At 46.4% G+C, this 25,163-nt stretch overlaps 1 protein-coding gene across 2 annotated transcripts in view; it reads left to right on the plus strand.

The window, feature by feature from the left end:
- The window catches only part of Stxbp1 (syntaxin binding protein 1), a 59,978-nt gene that overhangs the window by 16,130 nt on the left and 18,685 nt on the right, over positions 1-25,163 (plus strand). For both annotated transcript variants that reach the window (XM_028757123.1, XM_028757124.1), the window contains exons 2-12: positions 7,342-7,391; positions 8,956-9,037; positions 10,948-11,024; positions 12,180-12,258; positions 13,535-13,638; positions 15,762-15,910; positions 18,928-19,012; positions 19,757-19,887; positions 22,418-22,525; positions 23,579-23,639; positions 24,591-24,656. In XM_028757123.1, the coding sequence (XP_028612956.1) occupies positions 7,342-7,391; positions 8,956-9,037; positions 10,948-11,024; positions 12,180-12,258; positions 13,535-13,638; positions 15,762-15,910; positions 18,928-19,012; positions 19,757-19,887; positions 22,418-22,525; positions 23,579-23,639; positions 24,591-24,656 (992 nt within the window). The remainder of the gene's footprint in view (positions 1-7,341; positions 7,392-8,955; positions 9,038-10,947; positions 11,025-12,179; positions 12,259-13,534; positions 13,639-15,761; positions 15,911-18,927; positions 19,013-19,756; positions 19,888-22,417; positions 22,526-23,578; positions 23,640-24,590; positions 24,657-25,163) is intronic.

Below are 25,163 nucleotides of genomic sequence, written 5' to 3' on the forward strand. Positions count from 1 at the left end.
GTTACACACACACACACAGTAAGTTCTTTAGTTGAAATAAACTGGTTTTTTTTTTATAAATGTTCTTTTGTACCTTCATGTACATTTTGTTGTGTAGTTGCTAGACACTTTGATTCCCTGAGCCTCGCCATTCTACTGTGTGATGTTAGGGTGCTGTCAAGGAACTGTCTTCCACAGTTCCTGTGTAGCCCTGGCTGTCCTGGAACTCACTTTCTAAATTAGGCTGTTTGTTGTTGTTATTTTGTTTGTTTGTTTTTTTTAAATGGGAGATTTGAAAAGAATTTTGTGATCTAGTTTTGCAAAATAGTTGCCTGGTACACGTCTTCAGTCCTAGCACTCCAGAGGCAGAGGCAGGCAGATCTCTTGTGAGTTCGAGGCCAGCCTGGTCTACATAGTGAGTTCCAGGACAGCCAGAGCTACCTAGTGAGACCCTATCACAAAACAAAACAACCCCTCCCAATAAAAACTCCAGAAAAATAAAAATAGGGTATGTGTTGGGGGTACAGTTTGGTGATAGAACATAGGTTTACCTTCTATAAGATCCTGGGACTATTGCCAGTACAAAACAACAACCCAGTAAGTGAGTACAGAGAGACATTCTAAGATGGCAACTGTTCTTACCTGAGCCTTCCTTATTTGCTTTACATTTACACAGCACCATAGGCCTCAATGCATTTGTGTGAGGATTAAGGGAAGAGGTTTCCTGATCCATCTGGTTTGCAGACTTGTACTTTAGGACAGCCACTGTTTACCTGTATTATCCTTTAAGAATGAAGACAAGTGTCCCAGCAGGCCCCATGGGAAAACCTCCAGACTTCTGTTCAAGCTGTGGACTTTGAACTGGGTCTTCTGAACAATGGGGCCTTGTGGGAATGGAGAGCCCTGGGCTGAGTCACCTCCTTCAGCTCTGAGTCCAGCATAGACCACTGCCCAGCTCACTCACAGAACTCTACGCCTCTGTGCTACAGGGTCCTGTGGACATTTCAGCAAATCATGCTATCTCAGATAACAGATGGGGTGGAAATGAAGACACAGGGCAGGAAGGGAGTTGTCATGTTTGAAGGTGACTGGGGCCTGTGAGAGTCCTCATCAAGTCCTGCTACCTTAAAGACCAGGAACAGGACCATAATCCTAACTACACTCCAGTTCACTGAAGTGTGTGCATATAGGGATGTGTGTGTGTGTGTGTGTGTGTGTGTTTAGAATGTTGGGTGTTGTTTCTCCAGAGCTGACCATCTTGCTTTCTGACATGGTCTCTGACAGGGACTTGGGGTTCACCTAAGCAAAGCTGGCTGGCCCACAAGCCCCAGGAATCCCCCTGTCTGCCTTTCCAGCACATGGGTTGCAAGTACATGCAAGCATGCTTGGCTCTGTGTATGGAGTCTGAGGTTCACACTCAGGTCTAAATGCTTGTGTGGCCTGAGGTAGACGGAGGAAACATTTTGGTTGAGTACTTGACCAGGTCTAAAGGCTCTTGGTCTCTCCCCTATAGAGGAGATCTGCAAAGCTGAGGGAACGAGATGGGATTATATGCTAGAAAATAGCCCAGGCCACTTGACTCTCCATGCTAAAATGGGCTCTAATCCATATTTCCTTTTTGGTATTGGATTAAAGAATGTAGGGCATCGCTAGGATTGGCTGTTAATAATACCCAGGACAAATATATGCTGTGAGAATTTGGGGGACGAGATAAGGCTGTAGGAAGGCTGCAGATGTGCCAGTTAGGCGTGCCTGAGAACACTTGTGCTGGTTTGACTTTTCCTCATTGTATCTCCACATTCCTCAGTCTAAATGTCTCCTGAGCAGTATCTTTTCACTGCGTTTAAATTAATTTTTGGTAGCAAAAGATGTATTCAGCCTGAGTCATTTGTTAATTCAGATAAAGCGGAGGGGGCTGGACTGTGTGTAGCTCAGTGGCAGAGCACACAGTTACCTCCCTAGCACATCACAACACTAGCACAGCCCCAGGCAGGCACACCTCTCCTGAGAGAGCATCCTGTCACTGCCAGAGTCATGCAGTCAGCTGAGGTGGTTCTGCTTTGGGAATTTAGCTGACTTTGACAAAAGCCCAGGACACCTGCATTGTGATGTGCCCCTCCACACTCCAAGAGTTCTTCCAGCAGAAGACAGCAAAGGAATGCAGAGGAGGCGGTTCCAGAGCACTGTGTTCTGTTTTCTAGTTGGTTGGTTGGTTTGTCTGTTTGTCCTCATCGAAGCACAGAGCAACACTAGGGCATACCAGCAATTAAAGCTAATCATTTCGTCTCATAAAGGTTACATTTTGCTCTATGTTTTTCCAATTTGCCTGTGCATATAGACTTGTTTGTTTGTTTGTTTGTTTTTTGTCTTTTGAGACACGATTTCTTTGTGTAGTCCTGGCTGTCCTGATACTCACTCTGTAGACCAGGCTGGCCTCGAACTCAGAAATCCACCTGCCTCTGCCTCCCAAGTGCTGGGATTAAAGGCATGCGCCACCACCGCCCAGTGCATATATAGTTTTAAAAAACAGTTGTATGTACAACATTAGAGAAAAAAGAGGCCATGAATGTCAATAGAGCAGCGAAGGACGTTAGGAGGGGCTTGGAGGGAGGGAAAGGAAGGGGAAATTATGTAATTACATTACAATTTCAAAAAGAAGAAAATTAGCTAGGTGGTGATGATGTGTTCCTTTAATTCCAGCACTTGGGAGGCAGAGGGAGGTGGATCTGTGAGTCTGAGGCCAGCCTGCTCTTCAGAGCAAATTCCAGGACAGCCCTATCTCAAAAATTAATTAATTAATTAATTAAAAATCCCGCAACTCAGGTATTCCCAGTAGAAGGCGCAGAGTTAAGACACAGAGAGAATAAATAACTTCAAGATCACAAAACAACAACAAAACCCAGTTGTATTTGCATTTGAAACATTAACATGCCAGCCTTTAATGAAGTATACAGAATTCAAATGCCCTAGATGTGACTTTGTGATTTCATTTACTTAATTAAAAAAAAGTCAGGAAACCAGTTGTCCAGTTGTAGGACCGAAGAGATGGCTGAGTGGGCCTGGCGTGAATACCACCCCTAGGACTCTGTAAAGTTGGAAGGAAAGCCAGGCATAGAGGACCCATAATCACAGCACTCAAGAAGCTGAGGCAGGAGCATCGCAAATTTGAGGTCAACCTAAACTACATAGTGAGCCTCAAAAAGTAAAATAAAAATCCAAGCTCCTGGTTTTACTTAAAACTGTGGTCACAAACCTCAAATTGGCTTTTAGAACTGTCCAGAAATGCTAAAATGTGGAAATTCACTTCCCTGATCTCTGGGAAGATACATGATGTCTTTTTCTCAAGTCTTCCACTAACACCCCCACCCCACCCCAGCTGATGGTGACATATCCAACAGGCCTTCACAGTATCCTGTTGTCTCAGCCTAGTCTGCCCAGGTCAGGTGATCCATGCCCCTCCTCTAGAAGGGGATTCAGGTTTCTGACACACCCTTTCTGATGATCTTCTTTTGTTCTTGCCAACTCCAAAGGTTCCGAGATCTCACGTCTTTCAGAACAAATTTTATCTCTGTTCTGTTTATTTGTTCTCTGCTGCCTTTTAGCAAGTCTTTCTAAAAAGGATTGTCAAGGTCATTCCCTCCACACCCCCACCCACCCCCTCCCCGGACCTCCCTCTCCCTCTAGTCCCGTTCTTGTCTCACTGAGAGCCTGTCAAAGTCAGCCAAGTTCATGTCTCTGGAGTGTAGCTTTGGCTGTCCTCTAGGCCAGGCTGGCTTCAAATGCACAGATATCCGCCTGCCTCTGCCTCCGAAGTGCTGGGATTAAAGGTGTGCGCCACCACCGCCTATTTATTTTTATTTTATGTGTATGGGTATTTTTCCTGTATGTATGTCATTGCACCATGTGCATATAGTGACCACAGAGGCCAGAAGAAGGTGTCAGATCTCCTGGGCCTGGAGTTACAGACAGTTATGAGTCACTTTATGGGAGCGGATACTCAAGCCTCAAGTCCTCTGCAAGAGCAGTGAGTTCTCCTAACTGCTAAGCCATTTTTCTAGCCCCCAAAGTTTTAGTTTTTTATCTGATTTTATTTGATTCCCTGTAATTAGAGCTATAGATGGTTGTGAGCCACCATGTGGGTGCTGGGAATGGAGCCCAGGTCCTCTAGTAGAGCAGCCAGTGCTCTTAACCGCTGAGCTACTTCCCCAGTCCCCAAAGTAAAAGAAGACTCCTGGTGTTCTCCTGCTGACCATGTCTCCTCTCTCTGTACCCCTCTAATAATCTCTGCCTCTGTTCCTCTGTTCCTCTGTTCCTGTCCCAAGTGCTGGGTTTGTTATTATGTCTCACATCTGCCTGCTTCCTGCCATCTCCATCCACAGCACATCAGGTCACCTCCACACCTTCCATGGCTCTACACCACTCATCCAATAAAAAGGAGTTCAGCTCCCAGCAACCACAAGAACCCCATGGTGGCTCACAACCACCTGTAATGGGATCCACTGCCCTCTTCTGGTGTGTCTGAAGATAGTGACAGTGTATCCATATACAATCAATCAGTCAATCAATCAATCAAGAACCATCAACGAATGAATCCACTGACAAGCTCCAGGTCTGGTGACTGCTTACCTCTGAATTATAACGCATCAGAGACCAACCCATCAACCCATGAGCCTGTGGTCCGCCTCCATGCTAAACCCATACCTCTTCAGCCCCAAGCAGATGTCAGGCATCTTTTCTTTGTCCCCTACAAGCTTTTTTGAGTGTCCGTCTCTTCTCTCTATCTGGTGGCTGCCTCTTAGTCAGAACTGACTTCCTAGGGACGGCCTTGCTCCATCCTTGTTTGTGTCCTGGACCCTAGCATATTCTTTTCAAGGCACACAGGAGACACTCTGGGTGCTGCTTTCATCAAGTGTTTGCTCCCATCATGAGCCTGTGACCCTCAGGAGCTGGCCGAAGCTTGTGGTGCTCCTCCAGTGTGTTACCCTGTGGGTCCCCAGCCAGTTCTCACAGAGGGAGTGAAGGAATGAACATGTGTTTTCTATCATTATTTCCAGGGGGTACACAGTAGTCTATAAAGGAATATAACCTAAGTTCCTCACACACTTTGGGTCCAGTTGTTCACTACACCACAATATCAGTAAATTAAGTGTCTACAGGAAATATTTTTGAGTAAGTGGTCTATTATGCTGACATTTAAAATCCTAGGGATCTGGCTGGAGCGGTAGCTCAGTGGTAGAGCACTTGCCTAGTGTGTGTGAGGGCCCAAGTTCAATCCCCTAAAAGTACCACAAGCAATTAAGTTTCAAGAAGTAGAAGTATTTCATATTAATCTTATTTTTATATTTTAATTTTTAAGGCAGGGTTACATAAGGCGATTTCATGCAAGTACATAGTATACTTTGAACTAGGATCTCCCATCTAGGATGCAGTTTTATTAACAGGAAAATGAGCATATAAAGTAAAATAAAAACATGAAATGTGATCTCAGCTATATGAAGGTACATAGAAAAGCTAGTATAGAATAAACTAAAAGTTAACTAAATACATCTTAGGTTGGCAAAATTGCAAATGATTTACCCTGTTTCCCTTTTATGGTACTGAGGATTGAACCCAAGACCTTGTGTTTGCTCATGGTGTAGCACACACTGGAGGAGCACCACAAGCTTCTGCCAGCTCCCGAGGCCTCACAGGCTCATGATGGGAGCGTTGGAGACATTTTCCAATTATTACCTAGGCTGGCTTTGAATTTGGCACCTTCCTACTTCAGCCTCTTGAAATAAGCATTAGATGTATTTTTAATATTATTTATCTGTGTTTTTTGACGTTTTGCATTGTTTTATTTTGTGATGCTCAAATATAATATCCTGGGCTCAAACCCATGCCTTACACTTGCTGGGCAAGCATTCCACCTCCAGGTTACACCTCCAGCCCCCTTTTTTTTTTCCCCACTTAGCCCACCTTGGCTTGCTGGCTTAACAGTTAGCATCTTCTCTTTTTGCCTCCCAACTGATAAGGTTCCAGGCATGTCCTACCCACCACAACTTGCTATTTTTGTTTTTAATATTCAGAAGAAAAGTTCCTAAAAATTTGAGAACGCCTCATGAGAGGTTGGATTATGGATGGTCAGGAGCAGAGTTAGGACCTCTGTGACCTAGAAGGGCAGGCAAGGACCTGAGTGCTGGAGACACCTGCAGATGTCTGCTGTGAGCCTTCTCATTCCAGGATAGTGGGGGGCCTGGCCTTTCAGAGGGGCAGGTCATATTTCCTACCAGGCAGCCCTTCGAGAGGGCTGTGGTGGTATAGAAACCATGGCACAAGCGAGCTTGGAAGACCTCAGGCCTCCTGACTGTGAGTTAGAGGAGGCATGGGCCTGAGACCGGGTCTGAGCCCTTTGTTTACTTAGAGCAGTGATCCTCAAATCTAATATCCTGGGGGATGGGCGTGGGGATGACACTCACAGCTGTCTCCATAGGAAGGCTGTGAAGTCATTGGCCTCCTTTTTATGCTCTCTGAGCCCTTTCCAGATGTCACCTGATTCCAGACAGGTTGGCTTCAGAAGCAGAAGGGACAGACAGCTGTCCTCTGTGAAGGCAGACATTAGGAGAGCTACAGAGATGTAAGACCCCTGCGTTCTCCCTATACGGTTACTGTTCACTAAAATATTATTTATGTAAACATACACTGGTTTGTTATTATTATAAATGACTGGTTTATTATTATTATAAATGAGTCAGTTACCTTTTTTTCAGTTTATTTTTGTTTGTTTTTGGAATACTATCTCCCTATATTGTCTAGGCTAGCATTCTACTACCTTTGTGTCTCAGACTGACATCAAATTCAGAATTTGCTTCCTCCACCCCTGAAGTTCTGGGTTTGCAGGTGTGTGGCCCCGCCAGCTCAGTTCCACTCTTAATGCCTACCATTATTTACTCACATAGATAATCTCTGGGGTCTTTTGTTTCGAAAAGCATAAAGAAGACCTCACTTTGAGATCAGAATGTCTAGGAACCAATGAGTTAAGGAGCCCAGGAAAGACCTGCCTCCATGGTGGCCTGTGAACAGGCTGGGTGAATTGCCTGTCTGGGGGAGCAAGCCTGGGGAAGAGGCCCTAGTAGGCAGGTGTGAAGGCCTCTAAAATTACAGTAACATATTTTTTTTTTCTCTCTCTCTCTCTCTCTTTCTCCTTCCCTCCCTCCTTCCCTCCCTCCCTCCCTCCCTCCCTTTCCTCTCCCTTCTTCCCTCCTTCCTTCCCTCCCTCTTTCCCTCTCCTTCCCTCCCTGTCCCTCTTTTCCCTCCCTCTTCCCTCCCTCCCTCTCTTCCCTGTCCCTCTCCCCTCCCACCCCACCCCCGCTCCTTTTACAGAGATCATGCATGATGTGATCAAGAAGGTGAAGAAGAAGGGCGAGTGGAAGGTGAGTGACTGCTCGTGGCCCCACAGCCATTCAAGAATGCCATGCAGGATGGTGACCTGCTTGTGACCGCAGCACTCAGGAGGTTGAGGCTGGATGGCTGGGCAAGTGGTTGAGTGCATTAGCAGAATCAGTGAGTTCTGGGGTCATCAAGAGACCTCAGCCCAGTAAACACAGTGAGGGCTAATGAAGAAGAGACCTGACATCAGCGTGTGCATTCCCTCACACACACATGGACCATACATGCAAACATTGTCCCTAACTACACACACAGAAGACATAAAGAAGGTAGAGCTGGAGTTGGCAGGGCGGTGACAGAAATGAGTGCTTTCTCCAGGCCCGAGGATGGCTTTGTGTGTGAGCTTGGTTCAGAAGCCTCTTCCTGGACATGGAGCTGGTGAGATGGTTCAGCAGGTAAAGGTCCTCTGAGGTAGGTGTCGCACTGGCCAGGAGCTAGTGGGCTCTTGGAACTTCCTCATATGCCACTGAAGGGCCTGCACTGTCCATTTGGAAGTTCAAATTTCCCTGGAATCAGGAGCGCACACATGCCCAGGCTCATTGGGTGTGAGAGCTAACTGGCAAAGGAGGGCTTTGAGGCCCAGTTCTGGCCCTATGGGGTTCTGTTTCAGTTCTCACAGGTTCTAGAGGGGAGGCCATCTGGTGGGAGCTCACTGGCATGTCTCTCTGTCACCCTCTCCTTTAGGCAGGACTTTGTAGATACCAGAATTCCCTGCTGCCTCCACAGATGAAGCCAAGGGGCTGCCGTAAGGCAGCAGGACCTTTGTGACCGGGCCCATGTGCGGTGATGGCTCCCGTGCTCAGAGCCTCTTCATGCGTTATATAATGAGGGAGGAGAGAAAGCCTTTTTACACTGTTGGCTTTTTCTTTCTACTGTGTGTGGATCAAGAGGACATGGGAAAGATGAGGCAAACCCTGCAGGGTGCCACATTCTTGTGCATCTAGTCTGGGCAGAGATGTATGCTGGCAAAGGTAGATACCCTGAAGGTAGCTATGCTGAACCCTATGAACCACGGTGTATGGACACTAGCCAGTCTCCCATGAGAGCAAGTTATGACCTGAAAACACCCAGAGTGTTGGTGCCACACATGAGTCTCTCCTTTTTTTTTTTTTTTGAAAAATTATTTTTATCTCATGTTCATTGGTGTTTTGTCTTCCATGTGTGTTTATGTGAGGGTGTCAGAGCCTCTTACTGGAACTGGAGTTAGTTGTGAGCTGCCCTGTGGATGCTGAAAATTGAATCCTGTTTCTCTGGAAGAGCAGCCAGTGCTCTTAACTGCTGAGCCATCTCTCCAGCCCCTGATTCCTTCCTCTTTATTTCATTTTGTATAAATGCTTAGGAGTATTTTTACAGTTATGAAGTCAGGTCAGTGGGAGCAAACACTATTGTCTAGAGGGTGAAGTTGGAGGTAAAAGCCAGTGTGTATCTGAGCATAGCTGTGGGTCACAGGGAAGAGCTACTTCAACATTCTCCCCTCTGGAGTGTTCTCTTGGGAGCCAGTGGGAGAAGGGCAGGGATTGCAGCCCTGAGCTGTCCTCTTCCTTCCAGGTGCTGGTGGTGGACCAGTTAAGCATGAGGATGCTGTCCTCCTGCTGCAAGATGACAGACATCATGACCGAGGGGATCACAAGTGAGCACGCTCTCTCCACCTTCCCCTGCAGCATGCGCTACCCTCCCTATTCATTACTGTCCCGTGAATTCACATGCTTCCAGCAACCCCTGTGGTAAGACTATATGCCCCTGACTAGAGTCCTCACAGAAGGCAGTGCTCGGTGCTACTTAAGTGCATGATAAAGGAACGCTAAATAGAAGGGCTAGGTGGAGAAAGACGACTGGGGCTGGAGCAATGGCCCAGTGGTTAAGAATGTGTACTGCTCTTGCAAAGGATACAGGTTCAGTTCCCAGCACCCACATTAGGTGACTCACTGGGGAATCTGGTGCCCTCTGCTGGCCCTCGTGGGCACAAACCCACACCTATATACATAATTTAAAAATAAAGATTTTGAAAAGCAGGATGGCACTCTACCCAGTAGAGGGGAGAACAAAACCACAATACTTAGGAGAAGTTCCCACCTTCATACTGATGAGGGACTTGACTGCTCCAGATTAGGGTTGGTAAGATCAGTGAAATGTAGAAAACTGGGATTCCCAGTGTGATGTCATGCCAGTTCACACAGCTGCTCCAAAAAGCACTTGGCAGTATTTGCTAGAGTTTGATGTATGTGTGCCTGGGACCCAGCAGGCTCAGAGTCAGATGTGTATTCCGAACTAATTCAGGTATGTGCTCAGCAAACATGAACTAGAATATCCACAGACTGTTGCTCACAAGAGGCCCACATGGAAACAACCAAAGCACCCATCAAGTATAGACAGACTGGGGCTGGTGATCTAGCTTGGTGGGCAAGGAAATTTGCTGCCAAGTCTGGAAACCCAGCTGTGATCCCTGTTCCCACGTAGCGGAAGGAGAGATCCAGCGTCCACAGGTTTTCCTCCAACCTCCATGTGCACACATGTACACACACATACACACTATGATCAGTCAATAAACAAGTAGAAAAAAAAGAGGAGATGGTTAGTTGGATAAGGTGGCACATGCCTGGAATCTCAGCATTCAGCAGTCAAGAGCGTTACCATAAATTCAAAAATAGCCTGGTCTATGTAGTAAGGCTTGGGTCGAGCCTGGGCTATGAGTGACATGCTGTGTCAAAAAAAAAAAAAAAGTAGAATGCTCACAGTCCAGCATATCTTTTAGCAATAGAAACAGGCAACCTCTTACTGACCACAGTTACATCATTGAGTCTAATAAACACAAGAGACAGAAAGAAAGTGGCTAAGGAGGTGGTTCAGTCAGTAAGGTACTGGTTGTGTAATTATGTGGGCTAGCTTTGTGTGGTGGCTCACATCTATAATCCCAGCATTCCAAAGGCAGAGGCAGGAAGATCTCTGAATTCAAGGCCACCCTGGTCTATATCACCTGGTCTCTGTCTATAAAGAAAACATGTAAACCAAAGCCCTGGGCTTTGCTTCATCCTGGAGCTGTTAGAAGAAGTGTAGTCACATGGACGATGTATTTGTAATGCCTCATGGGAGTGCAAGGAAAGTATCCGCTCCGAGGCTCGATGTACAGAGCTGCCAGTTGAACCTTGGGCCATGTGTACTTGGCAAAGTGCTCTGCACCCTGGGCTGTACTTCCAGCTCAAGATAATGGGTGACAGATGAGCCCATCATGGAATTTGAAAGGAATTCTAGGAGGTCATTTACATGGGAAGAACCTGAGGGGCAAATAGTCTGCACTTGACCGAGTGCAGCCTGTCCTCTGAGAACAGCTCAGAGGATGTTAGTGGAGTTGTGGGTGCCTGCTATGGTGCGACTCCACAGTTTCTAATACCTCAGGTGAAATGAAGCAGTGGGCTTCATCTCCAGGGAGCGTGGTGCTTAAAGAAGGGGCAGGGCTCTCTGTAGGTTTGCAAGTGTTAGCTTGAGGGCCTGGCCAGATAGCTTCTAGTTCTCCTGATCACCAAGGCCTGTGTCTTTGTCTAGTTGTGGAGGACATCAACAAGCGACGAGAGCCGCTCCCCAGCCTAGAGGCCGTGTACCTCATCACCCCGTCCGAGAAGGTAAGTCCCTCAGCGCTCCCTGCTCAGGCTGAGACATTGGCCTTAGGCTCTGTGGCACAGAGCACCTGACATTTCTAGGTTAAGCATGCTTTTAACATGCTGCTCTGTTTAAGCATGTTGTCAGAGGCTGGCATGATGCAGTGAGAAGTAAGGCATGTGTTAAGCCTCGGGAAGTGCAGTAGCAATACAGAGTGGACAGCCAGAGCTGGCACCCCAACACCCTCTAAACAGTCTCGTTCCCTCGTGCTCTCCAGGTAGATCCACCTCCGGGCTTTGGTGTTTTATGGTTTGTGAGGTGTTTCTTCAGTATCCACCTTGTACTCAAATTTTTCCACCTTGGTTCAGATCAGATTCATACTTTTGGCTGATAGTTTTTGCCAGATGTATTGTTTGTTTTTGTGCTTGGTTTTTTTTTTTTTACTTTTGTCAACTTGATACAAGTTACTCTGGGAAAAGGAACTTTAGTTGAGGAAATGGCTCCACCAGATGATCTGTAGGCAAGTCTGTAGAGCACTTTCTTGATCAGTGATGGATGTGAGAGGCCCAGCCCAGTGTGGTCAGCACCACTCCTAAGCCCAAATGGTCCTGGGAAGTGTGTATTTTCAAAAGTAAGCTGAGCAAGAGAGCAAGGCAGTCAGCAGTGCTTCTCCATGGCCTCTCCCTCAGCTCCTGCCTCCAGGTTCCTGCCCTGCCTTCCCTCAGCAGTAGGCAGAGATATAGAACTGTGAGCTGAAGTAGGCCTTCCTTCTCCAGATTGCTTTTGCTCATGGTGTCTTAGCACAGCAATAGAAACCCTAAGGGCTCTTTTGTACTTAAAAAAAAAAAAAATCCCCTAGTTTCCACATATTGCTTTCACTTTCAAAAACTGGCCCTCAGGTAAGTTTCTGCTAAACTGCCAGAACATCCATATGAATCTTCTGGAAGATTCTTATCAGTTTGTGAGTTCAAGTTCCAATGACACTGACACTGTCATTCTGGAGTGATCTTCCCTTTAAGTGCTCAGAGCTGGCTATGACTAAACACAGTGCTAGAGACAAACACATCAGAAACCATTGCTGTAGTGCAAGGAGCCCGAAGCCAGTGATTCAGTCAGATTTGGGTTGCACTGGCTTCTAAAATTGAATTTAATACCCCCTTTTTTGCCCCTGTTCACAGTCTGTCCACTCTCTCATCAGTGATTTTAAGGACCCACCAACTGCTAAATATCGGGCTGCGCATGTGTTCTTCACAGACTGTAAGTACCCCAGGAGCTGCTCCTGCTGGCCCAGGTTGGCATTTCCTCACAGCTCCATTGAGCCCAAGCCAGGGCAGGACAGCAGAAGAAATGGGTGGTGCTGTAGTTATTCTCCAGCAGATGAGAGTGTAAGATACATACATGCACACGTGTATATATACACACATACACAGGTAAGTGTATATACATATATGTGAGTGTACACGCACATATGCACAAGTTTATATATGGGTGCACAGGTGTACACACACTCATGTGACTGTATTCACACACATGCACAAGTGTACACACATACATGTGAGTGAATACACACATGCACAAGTATGTACACACATATGCACAAGAGTACACACATACATGTAAGTATATACACACATGCATAAGTGTATATATACACATATGTATAAGTGTACACACATACATGCATGAGTGTGTACACATACATGCACAAATGTATAACACTCAGAAGAAGAAGAAGAGGAGGAAGAGGAAGAAGAGGAGGAGGAAGAGGAAGAGGAGGAAGAGGAGGAGGAGGAGATCATGTTGTTGTTGCTGCTTTTCTGGTTCTCCATTGTATAGCCGTTCAGATGTCTCTGGAGCCTGTGGGCTGTTTCCGTGAGGTCTTCAGACCTTAAGTTACAGTCTGTTGGCCCGGAGTTGGCTTTCTAGTTTTGTGCTGGTTTGTGTGTGGATAAGTTGTTCGGAGTGGAGCAGCTACAGATGTAGATTGATCCGATCAATTGAGTGGTAGCCTTGCCACTCTTCTCCCTCAGGTTAACCCCAGCCCGCTGCAGAGAATGCAGAAAAGGAATGTAACCTTGCAGTAAAAGCAGAAACAAACAGGAGTGCAGCGCTGGTGACCACCAACTAGTGGGGCGCCTCCTGGCACCTCAAGCACAGGGGCCTCCTGTGCTGTTGCTCTCAGTTCCCCTGTGTCTTTCTCTTTATTATCTGCACATCGCAGATGTGTGCTCTCTTCCTTACCCTTTCTTAATGGCTGCTGCTGTTTGCTCTCCTCTCCCTGGAAGCAGCACCTAGTTTTTATTAGCTTGTGTATCGCAGTCAGCTGCTGTTGGCTGTGTTGAGGGCCCTGCAGGTACTTTTCCGCTCTCTGGACCTCACAGTGCTGGATATCTGAGGACGGGGTGGAGTTATTACTAGGCACCTTTTTAGACTCTGAGTGAAAAGAGGTTCAGTGACGTCATGGGTGTTGACATGGCAGATGGGTGGACTGACGGGCGGACGGAAACCCCACTGTCTTTTCTCATTCTTGCAGCATGTCCAGATGCCCTGTTTAACGAGCTGGTAAAATCCCGAGCAGCCAAAGTCATCAAGACTCTGACAGAAATCAACATTGCGTTTCTCCCCTATGAGTCCCAGGTGCGGTCTGTTTCTGCGCTGATGTTTACTTAAGGGAAATGGGCTGTCCGATGTTGTCATCCCATTCACCCGCCCTTACTTACTGCATTGGTCTCCGTGCTGCCCAGGCACTACTGATCACTGCCCAGCCCTCTTCACTGACTCCATGAACAACCCAAAGTAGCTGTTCCTAAAAGAGGGAAGAGGAGGAAGGGCAGACTCTAGGGCACCCATCTGCTGCAAAGGAGGCTGTTTTTATTGGCAATAACCCCAGCTTGTCATGTGCTGAGAGAGCAGATGGTCACCTCCATCCTAAGCTGTTAGCACTTCACCCACCCTTACCCGGAGGTTCCAACAATAAAGTCCTCCCAATGGGGGGAAAATAAAGCTTTTATCTCCACAAAGGTAAAGCTGATTGAGAAAATATATGGAATTTATTTGAGTATTTTAGGGCTCCTCCAAATATTTTCTCTTGGCAAAAGGAATCAAAAGCCACAGGATTTGCATTTGTTCTGCGGTGTTAAAAGCTGAGTGCTGGATCTGTACAGACCAGCTCCTAAGTCTGTGGAGTAGCCTGTTGTTAGATGGGGCTAGATACAGCTCAACTGGTTCAATGCTCGCCTCCAAGATGCAGAGCCTGGGGTTGGATTATTATAAACCGAGTGTGGTGGCGAGTCTGCAGTCCTAGCATTTGGGGGGTGCACGGAGACGGGAGGGTCAGGAGTTTGAGGTTTTCCTCAGTTATAACAAATTAGAGGTGAGGCTAGGCTACATGGGACTCTGTTCCAAAAAAAGAAAAAAGAAAAGGAGAGAGAAGAGAAGCGGGGTGGAGAGAAGGAGAGAAAAGAAAGGAGAAAAAGATGGAGCAGATACAGCGTGAGCATCAGGGCTGGCTCAGTGCCTTTTTGCTTGCCCTGAACCCTGACTCCTTTTGGAGAGCTGTATATATTATCCACTTTTCTATCAACCTCATCATCACTGAATTAAACAAAATCCAGGTTTAGCACATACAAGCATATTATTTTTCAGAAAGCATGAGAAAGTAGGAAGTTTAAAAATCAGTTTTTAGCAGGTACACCCAGTAATTACCAGGCACACCTTTAATCCCAGCACTTGGCAAGCAGAGACAGGCAGATCTCTTGAGTTTGAGGCTAGCCTGGTCTACAGAGTGAGTTTCAGGCCAGTCAGGGATGCATAGAGAAAGCCTGTCTCAAAATAAATAAATAAAACAAATCATGTTTTAAGGCAAACATATTCTCAACCCTATAATCCCAGTATTTAGGATTTTGAGGTTAGAGAAGTACCTCAAACCTAATCCCAGCCTGAGCTAAGTTGTGAGTTTCAGGCCAGCCTGAGCTATAGAGTAAGGCCCAGTCTCAATCATCATCACCACCACCATCACTTTCACGAGTTCAGGTAGTTTCCACACATGAGAATTTGAGAGAATCCTGATAGTTCACTCCATCTTAAAGAAAGATTCTATCTTCCACAGTCCTTTACAGAAGGAGGTGGGAGGAGCAGGAGGAGAGGACGTAGAGCAGTTTGCTGAAGACAGGATATTATTAAACCTATAAAAAGCTCCCTTATTTGCCCACAGTTGTGGCACAATCTCCAGATCGTGCTTTGTTTATTAAAAGCAAACTCAAACTGGCCTATGAACCCTTGCTCACTGGACACCATAGGTGCACACACCCTGACATCTTAGGTATTGCCCTTCCCTTCTCACGATATCTTCTGCTGGCAGCAAACACCTCACCTCCTTGAAACCCTTCTCAGACCTCCCTCTCTCATGAGTCCAGGCACACACACACACACACACACACCCCACAAGCACACACACACTCAGCCATCTGGGGCAGTCTTTGCCTGCTTTACTCTTCACTCAGCTTTTACAGTTCTCGACCCCATATAGTTTATTGCAGTGTGTTTAATGTCTGTCTTCCCCTGCTGTGTGACAGGCTCCTTGGGAGTGGGGATGTTCTGGTCACTGGCAGTTGAAGTGCCTGGTACTGAGATAAACAAAAGCATGAGCAGGGTGACGAATGGATGGATGAATGGACAGATGGACGGATGGACGCACCAGCCGCTTATTATTTAGAAACTGATAGGACTTAACACCCCGTTGTGTGGTTTGTTGCCCCTAGGTGTATTCCCTGGATTCCGCTGACTCTTTCCAAAGCTTCTACAGCCCTCACAAGGCTCAGATGAAGAATCCTATACTGGAACGCCTAGCAGAGCAGATTGCAACCCTGTGTGCCACCCTGAAGGAGTACCCAGCTGTGCGGTATCGGGGGTAAGGCAGCATAGTCACACAGCATGCTAGACTGCTCTGGGTGGCATCTTTTGTGTCCCACAAATACCTGAGGTCAATCCCTAGAACCCATGAAAAGACGGAAGGAGAGAACCAGTTCCACAAAGTTGTCTTTGGATTCATATACGTGTGTCATGCTCTTATGCCCTGACACACAGATCACAAAATAATTAATAAAGAAATATATTATTACAATGATTTTATCTGTTAGGATATTCAGAAAAGAACATAATACATATTTGGTTATTGAATAATTAAAATATAAACCTCCATGCCACTGCAATGCATGGTTCCTAATTTTTAATCTCTTTGAAACGTTTTCAAACCAACCTCTCTTTGCGAAGGATTTGAAAGTAAAATACAAAGTCAGGCTTGGTGGGGCGCATCTGCAGTTATAGCACTAGGGAAGCTAAGGCAGACAGATCAGGAGTTCCAGGTTGCCCTCAGCTGAAAGAGGAAGGAACCGGGTGGGTGTGGCAGGTGAATAATTTTCTAAAGGGCAGTCTTTAGATTTTTTTCTGACAGTTTATTTATTTTTATGTTTATTGGTGTTTTGCCTGCATTTATATATATGTGTGTGCGTGTGCGAATGTCCCAGATCCCCATGGAACTGGAGTTACAGATGGTTATGAGCTGCATGTGGGTGCTGGGAATTGAACTCAGGTTCTCTGGGAGAGCAGCCAGTGCTCTTAACTTCTGAGCTATCTCTCCAGCCTCTTTCTATATATATTTTGAGACAGGGTCTCTATGTGTATCCCTGGCTGTCCTGAAACTTGCTCTGTAGCCCAGGCTGACCTCAAACTCAGAAATCTGCCTGCCTCTGCTCCCAAGTGCTGGGATTAAAGATGTGCACCAAAATATCCACCACTAAATCTTTTTTTAAAGATTCAAAGACTAGGGGCTAGAGAGACAGCTCAGCAGTGAGAGCACTAGTTGTTTGCCAGAGAATCTGAGTTCAATTCCCACCACCCACATGGAGCTCACAACTGCCTGTAATTCCAGTTCCAGGGGATCTGACACTCACACAGAGACATACATGCAAGCAAAACACTAGTGTACATAAAAATAAATATTTAAGAAAAAAATTTTAAAAAGATTTAGTTTTATTATCTTTAATATTATAAGATAAAGATGTACATTATTTACGAGATATAATAACGATAATAAGTATTATCGCTAGTGGCGCATGTGTGCGTGTGTCTGTAAGTTGGTACATGCACTAGTGCAGGCAGGCACCCTCAGAAGCCAGAAGAGTCAGATTCCTTTGGAGCTAGAGTTATAGGCAATCATAAGCCATCTGACATGGGTGGTGGGAGTTGAACTTGGGTCCTCTGGAATAGCAGTATGTGTTCCTAACCTCTATGCCATCTCTATAGTCTTTGGTTTTTATGAAGTCAATTAGTCATCACTTGCTGTGTGCTGAGTGCTTGGGGATTTTAAGCTAAAATCACAGCCCCACCCTCAGAAGCTGCGAAAGAGGGCAGGTACTGCCGGATGCAGTACATGTACAGGCAGCACTCACCAAGGCCTCGGGAAACCAGTGCCTTCAAGCAGCAGACCAAAGTGACGGGCATCCAGAGCAAGCAGAGGCCCATCAGCCTAGTATAGGGCACTATAGTGCTTATGTGGCAGGCCTTAAAGAATGGGTTCCGTCGCAGCAGATGGGTAAGAAAGGGTGCGGGCATTTGTGTTGACACTTGCTGTTGCTATTGGAACAAGCAGTGGCTTTGGGAAATCACAGGGCAAGTGTAGTCTGACACAGTCACCCTGTAGGGCAGCTTTAATTTCATGAGACCTCCTGAATGGTTGGGACAGGGGAGCAAGTCAGTTTTGAAGAAGATGAACTGAGCAAGAGTCAAGGCAAGGAGAAGCAGAAGAGCCAGGTCACCAAAGGCAGAGCAAGGGCCTGGGCTGTGATGGCAGCCATGGTCTGAGAGCAAGGGCTCTGTGCATTTCAGGCCCAGCAGAGGCTCATGTCTACTGGTGTGTGGCTCTGAGCTGAGTGCTTTTGAAGGCCACAGGTTGAACCTCCCCTTATTTCCTGGTCTGATGCTTGGGACTATAGAAAGAATACTAGTACAAGTTAAGAATGGGCTGAGGCCATCTTTCTAACCTAGAGGCAGGAACAGAGCTATGGTGGCACTAAGGTTGAAGATGACAGGCATATCATCTGCCAGAGGCAAGGGGGTTTGAATGGGGGAAAGAGTATTTCTCCTTCCACATAGGCTAGAAGAAGAAATGAGAAAGGTCGCTTATGGGCTGGGCCCTGAGCACAGATTTTCATTTTTCTCTTTACACTACATATGTAACACAGGCGTCTGTTTGTATACTTTTGAGACAGTGTCTTTCTTTCTTTTTTTTTTTTTTTAAAGATTTATTTATTTATTTTATTTATGAGTACACTGTAGCTGTCTTCAGACACACCAGAAGAGGGCATCGAATCTCATTACGGATGGTTGTGAGCCACCATGTGGTTGCTGGGATTTGAACTCAGGACCTCTGGAAGAGCAGTCAGTGCTCTTAACCGCTGAGCCATCTCTCCAGCCCCGACAGTGTCTTTCTATGTTAGGCCAAGCTGGCCTGAAACTTGTGGTAGCCCTTCCTCCTCAGTCTCCCAAGTATCACCATATTATATCCCAAGTATCACCTCACATATGAGGGTACATTCTTTTTTTTTTATGGTACGTAGATTTTTACTGAAATATTGAGTAAAATTATTTTCATTCTAAATTATAAGAAAGTAAAAATTTGCATGTATTAATATAGAAATCTATTTTGTGTGTATTTAACATGTTTAAAGCTATTTTACATGTACTAACTTTTTTATGAAGGTTTGTAAATGAGGGTACATTCTTACTGTAAAACTCCTAATACAGACTGTGTTGCCACCCCTCCCCTGTCCATCCCACCCTGCCTGGTGCTCTGCCTGGAGACACTTGCACTTGGCACATTATCTGGATGCACAGGTGGCTCACCCTCTGTCTTGTTTCTTGTGTCAGGGAGTACAAGGACAATGCCTTGCTGGCTCAGCTGATCCAGGACAAGCTGGACGCTTATAAAGCTGATGACCCAACAATGGGGGAGGTAAGTTTGGCCTGAGATCACAAGGTTCTCATTTTGAGTAAACAGTATTTATGTGGCAAACCTTGGGCTAGCATGGCCCTGCAGCTCACCGAGCGTATGTGAGGGCTGCTTTTCCTGTCTAGTGGAGTACCCAGTGCCCCTGGGGCAGGCTGATGCAGAAATGTTCAGCATGGCTAGGGCAGCCAGTTTGTTCCTGCTTGCCAGCACTCCCAGCTTCAGCCCTGAATGTCTGGGGAACTCCCCAGTAGCAAAATAGCAAAGGCAGCAAGTTGGCAGTGGTGGGGTCCTCGCACCGCAGTTTACTGTTAGCATGTGTTCACAGTTCTGTGCACTTTTAACACATACAGAGGTTTGTGTAACCAGCACTGCCGTGGAGATACAGAGCTGGGGGAAAGGGCCCAGCTCAGTGGCAGAGTGAATGTTTACATAACACATGTGAGACCCTCGCTGGTTCCTAAACACAGAGCTGTTCCATCAGCGCTGTGGCCTTGTAATTGGACCCCTCAGTGTTGGGCACTCCAGATAGCTGGCTGGGTGTGTAATGAACTGGTGCTCTGTTGCAAAGCTCCTGTGGCCCCAGCAGAAGGCCCTTAGTAAACTGGTTCCTCACCTGGAACTCAGCAGGCACAGTGCCCTTTGCTGTTTGGTGGACTTGCTCCCCAGAGTGCTCTTCCTGCTTCCTTAACACAGAGGCTCCACTACTTGGTTGGACAGCTTTTGAAGCCTCTCCCTATTTCTTGCCAGGGTCCTGACAAGGCACGGTCCCAGCTCCTGATCCTGGATCGTGGCTTTGACCCCAGCTCCCCTGTGCTTCATGAACTGACTTTTCAGGCTATGAGTTATGACCTGCTGCCTATCGAAAATGACGTTTACAAGTAAGGATTAAGTGACAAGGTTCACCAGACTAGTTCTGCAGACAATGGGAATTCCTCTAAGAAAAAGGATGTTTTTGTGTTTTTAATTTTTTTTCTCTTTTTGTATGTGTATATAGTATGCAAGCATGTCATGTGTGAAATGCATGTTTGTATGTGTGTGTGGCCCATAACTAATGTTGGCTAGCATTTTTAAAATCACTGTTTTATTGAGGCAAAATTTTTTTTTATTAATCAGTCAGATTTATGTCAATACATTCTCAATACACAAGATGCCCACACAATAAATTCAGTGCCTATAGATAATGGTACAAGCTGCCCACCTAGATTAGACAAGTTATCCCAATTATTCTGTCCCTATATGATATATCTACCTGTGGCTATTTAAAGCCACACTGAATCTGAGTCATCCTGTTTGTCCTCCATCTTGCTTCCTTCTCCTCTACCTGTCTCCCCCTCCCATCTCTGCAACTCTTAGCTCCGCCTCCCCTTTCCCTGTCCAATCACAGGAGAGGCTGACTCTTTAACTGAACCCAGAGTTTGCCAATTTTGGTTAGTTTATCTTTCCAGTTTATCCCAGGCACTCCTTGTCTCTGCCGCCCCAGTTTTGGATTATAGATGGCTGCCATCCCTGCCCCACATTTATGTGGGCTCTGAGCATCTGAACTCTTGTCTTTATCAAACTCCCATGGCAAGTGCTTCATCCACTGAGCTATTTCTCCAGCCTCCTAGAAGAGTGCTTTTAATATTAGGAAAAGTTTGAGCACTGATACCACTTCTTAGATAAACCCACGAGGTTTTCTGTAGGTTCCCTATCCATGTGCCATTCCTACATGCCTGCTGACACGACAGAACGTTGAAGTCTTTTTTTCATAACTCACATCACTTCAATTCATAGCTTCTTAGATGTGTTGATAGGTTGGTTTTATGTGTGTCTTATTCAGAATTGAAAGTTCTTAATTACAGATCACTATGATTGTAGTAATATATTTCAACAGAGTTCCTGAACATTCTGTGTGGTGGAACTGCTTTCTTCTTTATAAAAAATATTACCTACTTGTAATCTTGGCATTCAGGAGCCTAGGACAGGAGGATCATGAGTTTGAAGCCAGTCTGGACAACTTAGTGTGAGACCCTGTCTCACAACAAAGAATGGCTTTACAATGAAGGTTCTGGGCCTGGGGAGATGGCTCAGTGGTTAAGCAAGGCCCTGAATTTGATTTCTAGCACATACATGGTAACAAACAACTACTTTTAACTCCAGTTCCAGGGGATCTGATGCCCTCTTCTGGTCTCCATGGACACCAGGCATATACATGGTGCGTGGACACCCAGGCAAAACACAAACATAAAACAAACAAAATTATTCTAGGGCTAATAATCTTCGAGCTGGGGAGATGGTTTGGTAAGAGCACTTGCCACTCTTGCAGAGGACAGGGTTCAGTTCTCAGGACCCAGATGGTAGTTTGAAACTGTCTGTAATTCCAGTTCCAGAGCAATTGACACCTTCTGGCCTCAGTGGGCACCAGGTACTCACATGGTACACATACATGCACACAGGTCACCACTCGTACACATAAAAATAAAATAAGTGCATCTTTGTAAAAATGAAGGTTCTGCTGGGACACACTTCTTTAATCTGAGCACTCAGGAGACAGAGGTAGGAACATCTCCGAGAGTTCCAGGCCAGCCTGGCCTATATCAGCAAGTTCCTACTTGGTTTATGTCTCGACAGGACTACATACAGGCACCCACTCTAATTAATTAATGATAAAGATGAAGCTTCTGAAAATATCTGTGGTTTTCAGGCCTTCTTCCTTTTGGTTCCTGGGGCTCTGGCCTCCTCTGGGACTCCATGTGTAATGATATGCTGAGGACCAGACACAGGAGATGCAGGAGACCTTTTAGGCACCTTACATTTGCAGATGTATCCCTCCCCTCCATCAGAGAGGGGCAAACAAGTGTAGTCTTTCTTCTCTATGTAACTGTAGACGCATATAGAACTGTCACAGGCACTGACGCCCTCCCCCAGCCCTACCCCCCAGGCTCGAAAGGGTTAAAGCACAGCTCTCCAAGTTGCTGGCTTTGAGCTTTCTCCTTGCCCAGGGACTCGGTCATTTTGTGCTGTCCCAGATGACTTGGCCAGCCTGACAGTTTGTGTTATGAGCCATACCTGGGGTCACCTGGCAGTTGAGAGAACAGGTGTTATCCTTAGAAACCAAAGGAGACATCTGGGTGTGGAAGTGCACACCTGTAATCCCAGCATTCAAGGCGTTGAGGCAGAAGGATCAAGAGTTCACCGCCAGGCAGAGGCAGGCGGATTTCTGAGTTCGAGGCCAGCCTGGTCTACAGAGTGAGTTCCTGGACAGCCAGGGCTACACAGAGAAACCCTGTCTAGGAAAAAAAAAAAAAAATTCACCGCCTTAGCTATTTAGACGTGTCTGAAGCTAGCCTGGGATACATGAAATCCTGTGTCATGGGGGCAGAGTCATACCATGAGGTCTCCGGCCTACTCAAGTCCTGTCTCCTCTAGGTATGAAACCAGTGGCATTGGAGAGGCACGGGTGAAGGAGGTGCTTCTGGATGAGGACGATGACCTGTGGATTGCACTGCGACACAAGCACATCGCAGAGGTGTCCCAGTAAGAACTCTGCCAACCCTTCCCCAGGGTGGGCCCTTAACCCTGGGCTGAGGGTGACCATGCACAGCTCAGCAACCTGGGGAGTGAGCTCATCCCCTTGGCAGAGTTGCCCACATGCTAGCCAAGATGGACAGGCCCTCCTGTTCCCTGAATGTGTGCTTCTTCAGCTTTACTAGCTTCAAAATGCACCCTTACCAGGTGGCGATGGCACACACCTTCAATCCCAGCACTCAGGAAGCAGAGGCAGGAGGGTCTCAGAGTTGCAGAACAACAGCCTGGTCTACAGAGAGAGTTCCAGGACAGGCTGTACACAGAGAAACCTTGTCTCAAAAAGAAAAAGAAAAAACAGAGAAAGAAATATTGATCCCTGGGCCTGGGCTGGGATATAGCTTAGAGGTAAAGCCCTTTCCTGACCCTGACGAGGCCCTAGATTCAATCACCAGCTCCCGGAAAGATATTGTTGGAGTAGACGGAGTAGAGTTGGGTTTCTTCTGTTATCTTTTTTTTCTTCCTTCTTTTTTTCTTTTTTTTTTTCTGTTTTGATTTGTTTTGTTGAGGTTTCTGTGTAGCTCTGGCTGCCCTGGAACTCATTCTGTAGATCAGGCTGGCCTCAAACTCAAAGATTCCCCATACCTCTGTTGAGATTAAAGGCGTGTGTCACTACAACTGATAATTGGGGTAGAAATACTGACCCATACTTCCTTCTGTTCAATTTATTTATCATTTAGTTACATACTACATATATTTTTATTTTCCACACACAAAACATGAATGTTTCAGTTTGTGTGCATTTGAAAAAGAAGAAAGAAACTAAACACAGTGGACAGTCCAGTACTGTCCCCTTTGCCCTGGAATCATCTGACACACACTGTCCTGGAGACCAGTGATCTAGAGTGTCAGTCAGAACATGTGTCCTTCACTTTAAGCTTATACCTCAGTGGAAAGAGAATCGCCACTTAGTCCCGAGGAAGGATTTACATGGCTTCAGTGGTCTCTGCAGAGAGCCCTGGGCACTGTGTTGAATGAACATGGCTGCTTCCTCCCATTTTGCAGGGAAGTCACTCGGTCTCTGAAGGACTTTTCCTCTAGCAAGAGGATGAATACTGGAGAGAAGGTAAGCCTGCTGGTGTCCACAATTCCTGGAGTCAGTGAGGGATGCCAGTTCCCAGGCATCCTGGGGGTCAGCCCCTCTTCTCTGTATCCTACTAGGGAGTGGGTGGAGCCATATTTCTCCCATCACTAAACTGTCAGGCTTTGTTTTTGCTTTTAAGACAGCTGTCTGGGTGTGTGACTCAGTGATAGAATGCTTGTTGAGTGCACACAGACCTTGGGTTTGATCCCTAGCACAACAGATGGATCCTCTCTGGAACCACATGACTTTCAGTGTTTGTAAAGCACTGCTTTCTCATATCTAGAGGGTTAAGATTTGCCATTTAGGAGCAAAACTGATCTTAAGCCAGAAGAATCATAGAATTTTTTAGCTTGGCATTTATAACCAGACCTCCTGAGATCTCCCCTGGATCTGGCCTCCTTTACTTGGTTAGAAATGTCGTGCCCAGCCAGGTACACTGATGCTTACCTTTAATCTCAGTCAGGATGGTCCAGCAGGTAACGGCCCTTGCTGCTAAGCCTGATGACTTGAGTTCAGATCCTAGAACTCACATGTCTGGAGAAAAATGACTCCCGCAGGGTGTCCCCTGAGACTTCTATTTGCACACACACACATAATTAATTAATTAAAAATATAATTTAAAGAGCTGGAGAGATGGCTCAGAGATTAAGAGCAATTATTGCTCTTGCAGAGGACCCAAGTTCTGTTCCCAGAACCCACATCAGCTCACCACTGCCTGTAACTCCAGCTCCAGGGGATCTGATTCCTTCTTCTGATCTTCACAGACACCTGCATTCAATTGTGCACAGTCCACACACAGACATATAATTGAATACATGTTTTAAGTCCGTGAATGGACACTTGTGAAGTCTGATGTAGCTGCTGCCCTGCCATGTGTGTCCAGCTTCACAAGGCTTCAATGGGGCTAGTCACACTGTGCCTCCTTCTTCACAGACCACCATGCGGGACCTGTCCCAGATGCTAAAGAAAATGCCCCAGTACCAGAAAGAACTCAGCAAGGTACGGAGACCCCAGCCCAGACTGTCAGACTCAGAAGTGTGGGACTGCTCACCCCCTGTTGCCCCAGGCAATTCATGAAAATCTACAGATCCTAGATCCAGTTTTCATTAGGAAATGAAAGACTGGGAGGCTGTTTCCAACTGCTTGTTTCCCTCTTTCTCTGTCTTTCTCTTTTTTTTCTTTTCCTCTCTTGCTGTTGACCGGAGGCCCCAGTTCCTCACTACACAGGCCTTAGCTGGTACTGGCTGTCCTCACACAGCTGCTGGCCTCCCTCAGAGATGCTGGTCTGAGAGAGGACCAGGAGGCGTCAGGGCTTCAGGGTCCTGATCATAAAGGTGAATTACTTGCCTGCAAGGTATTTCCTAGGTGCTGCACCCACCCCATGCTCAAGCTGCTCACTCAGGCTTCTCCACCCTCCTAAGTGATCTCGCCCTCCTCTCCTGCAGGCCGTGGTCTACCCCACTCTCCCAGTTAATGTATCTTTTATTCCCGTCGGTCCCAGAGTCC

This window comes from Grammomys surdaster, unplaced genomic scaffold (genome assembly GCF_004785775.1).
Source record: "Grammomys surdaster isolate TR1022 unplaced genomic scaffold, NIH_TR_1.0 126133, whole genome shotgun sequence".
Lineage (NCBI taxonomy): Eukaryota > Metazoa > Chordata > Mammalia > Rodentia > Muridae > Grammomys > Grammomys surdaster.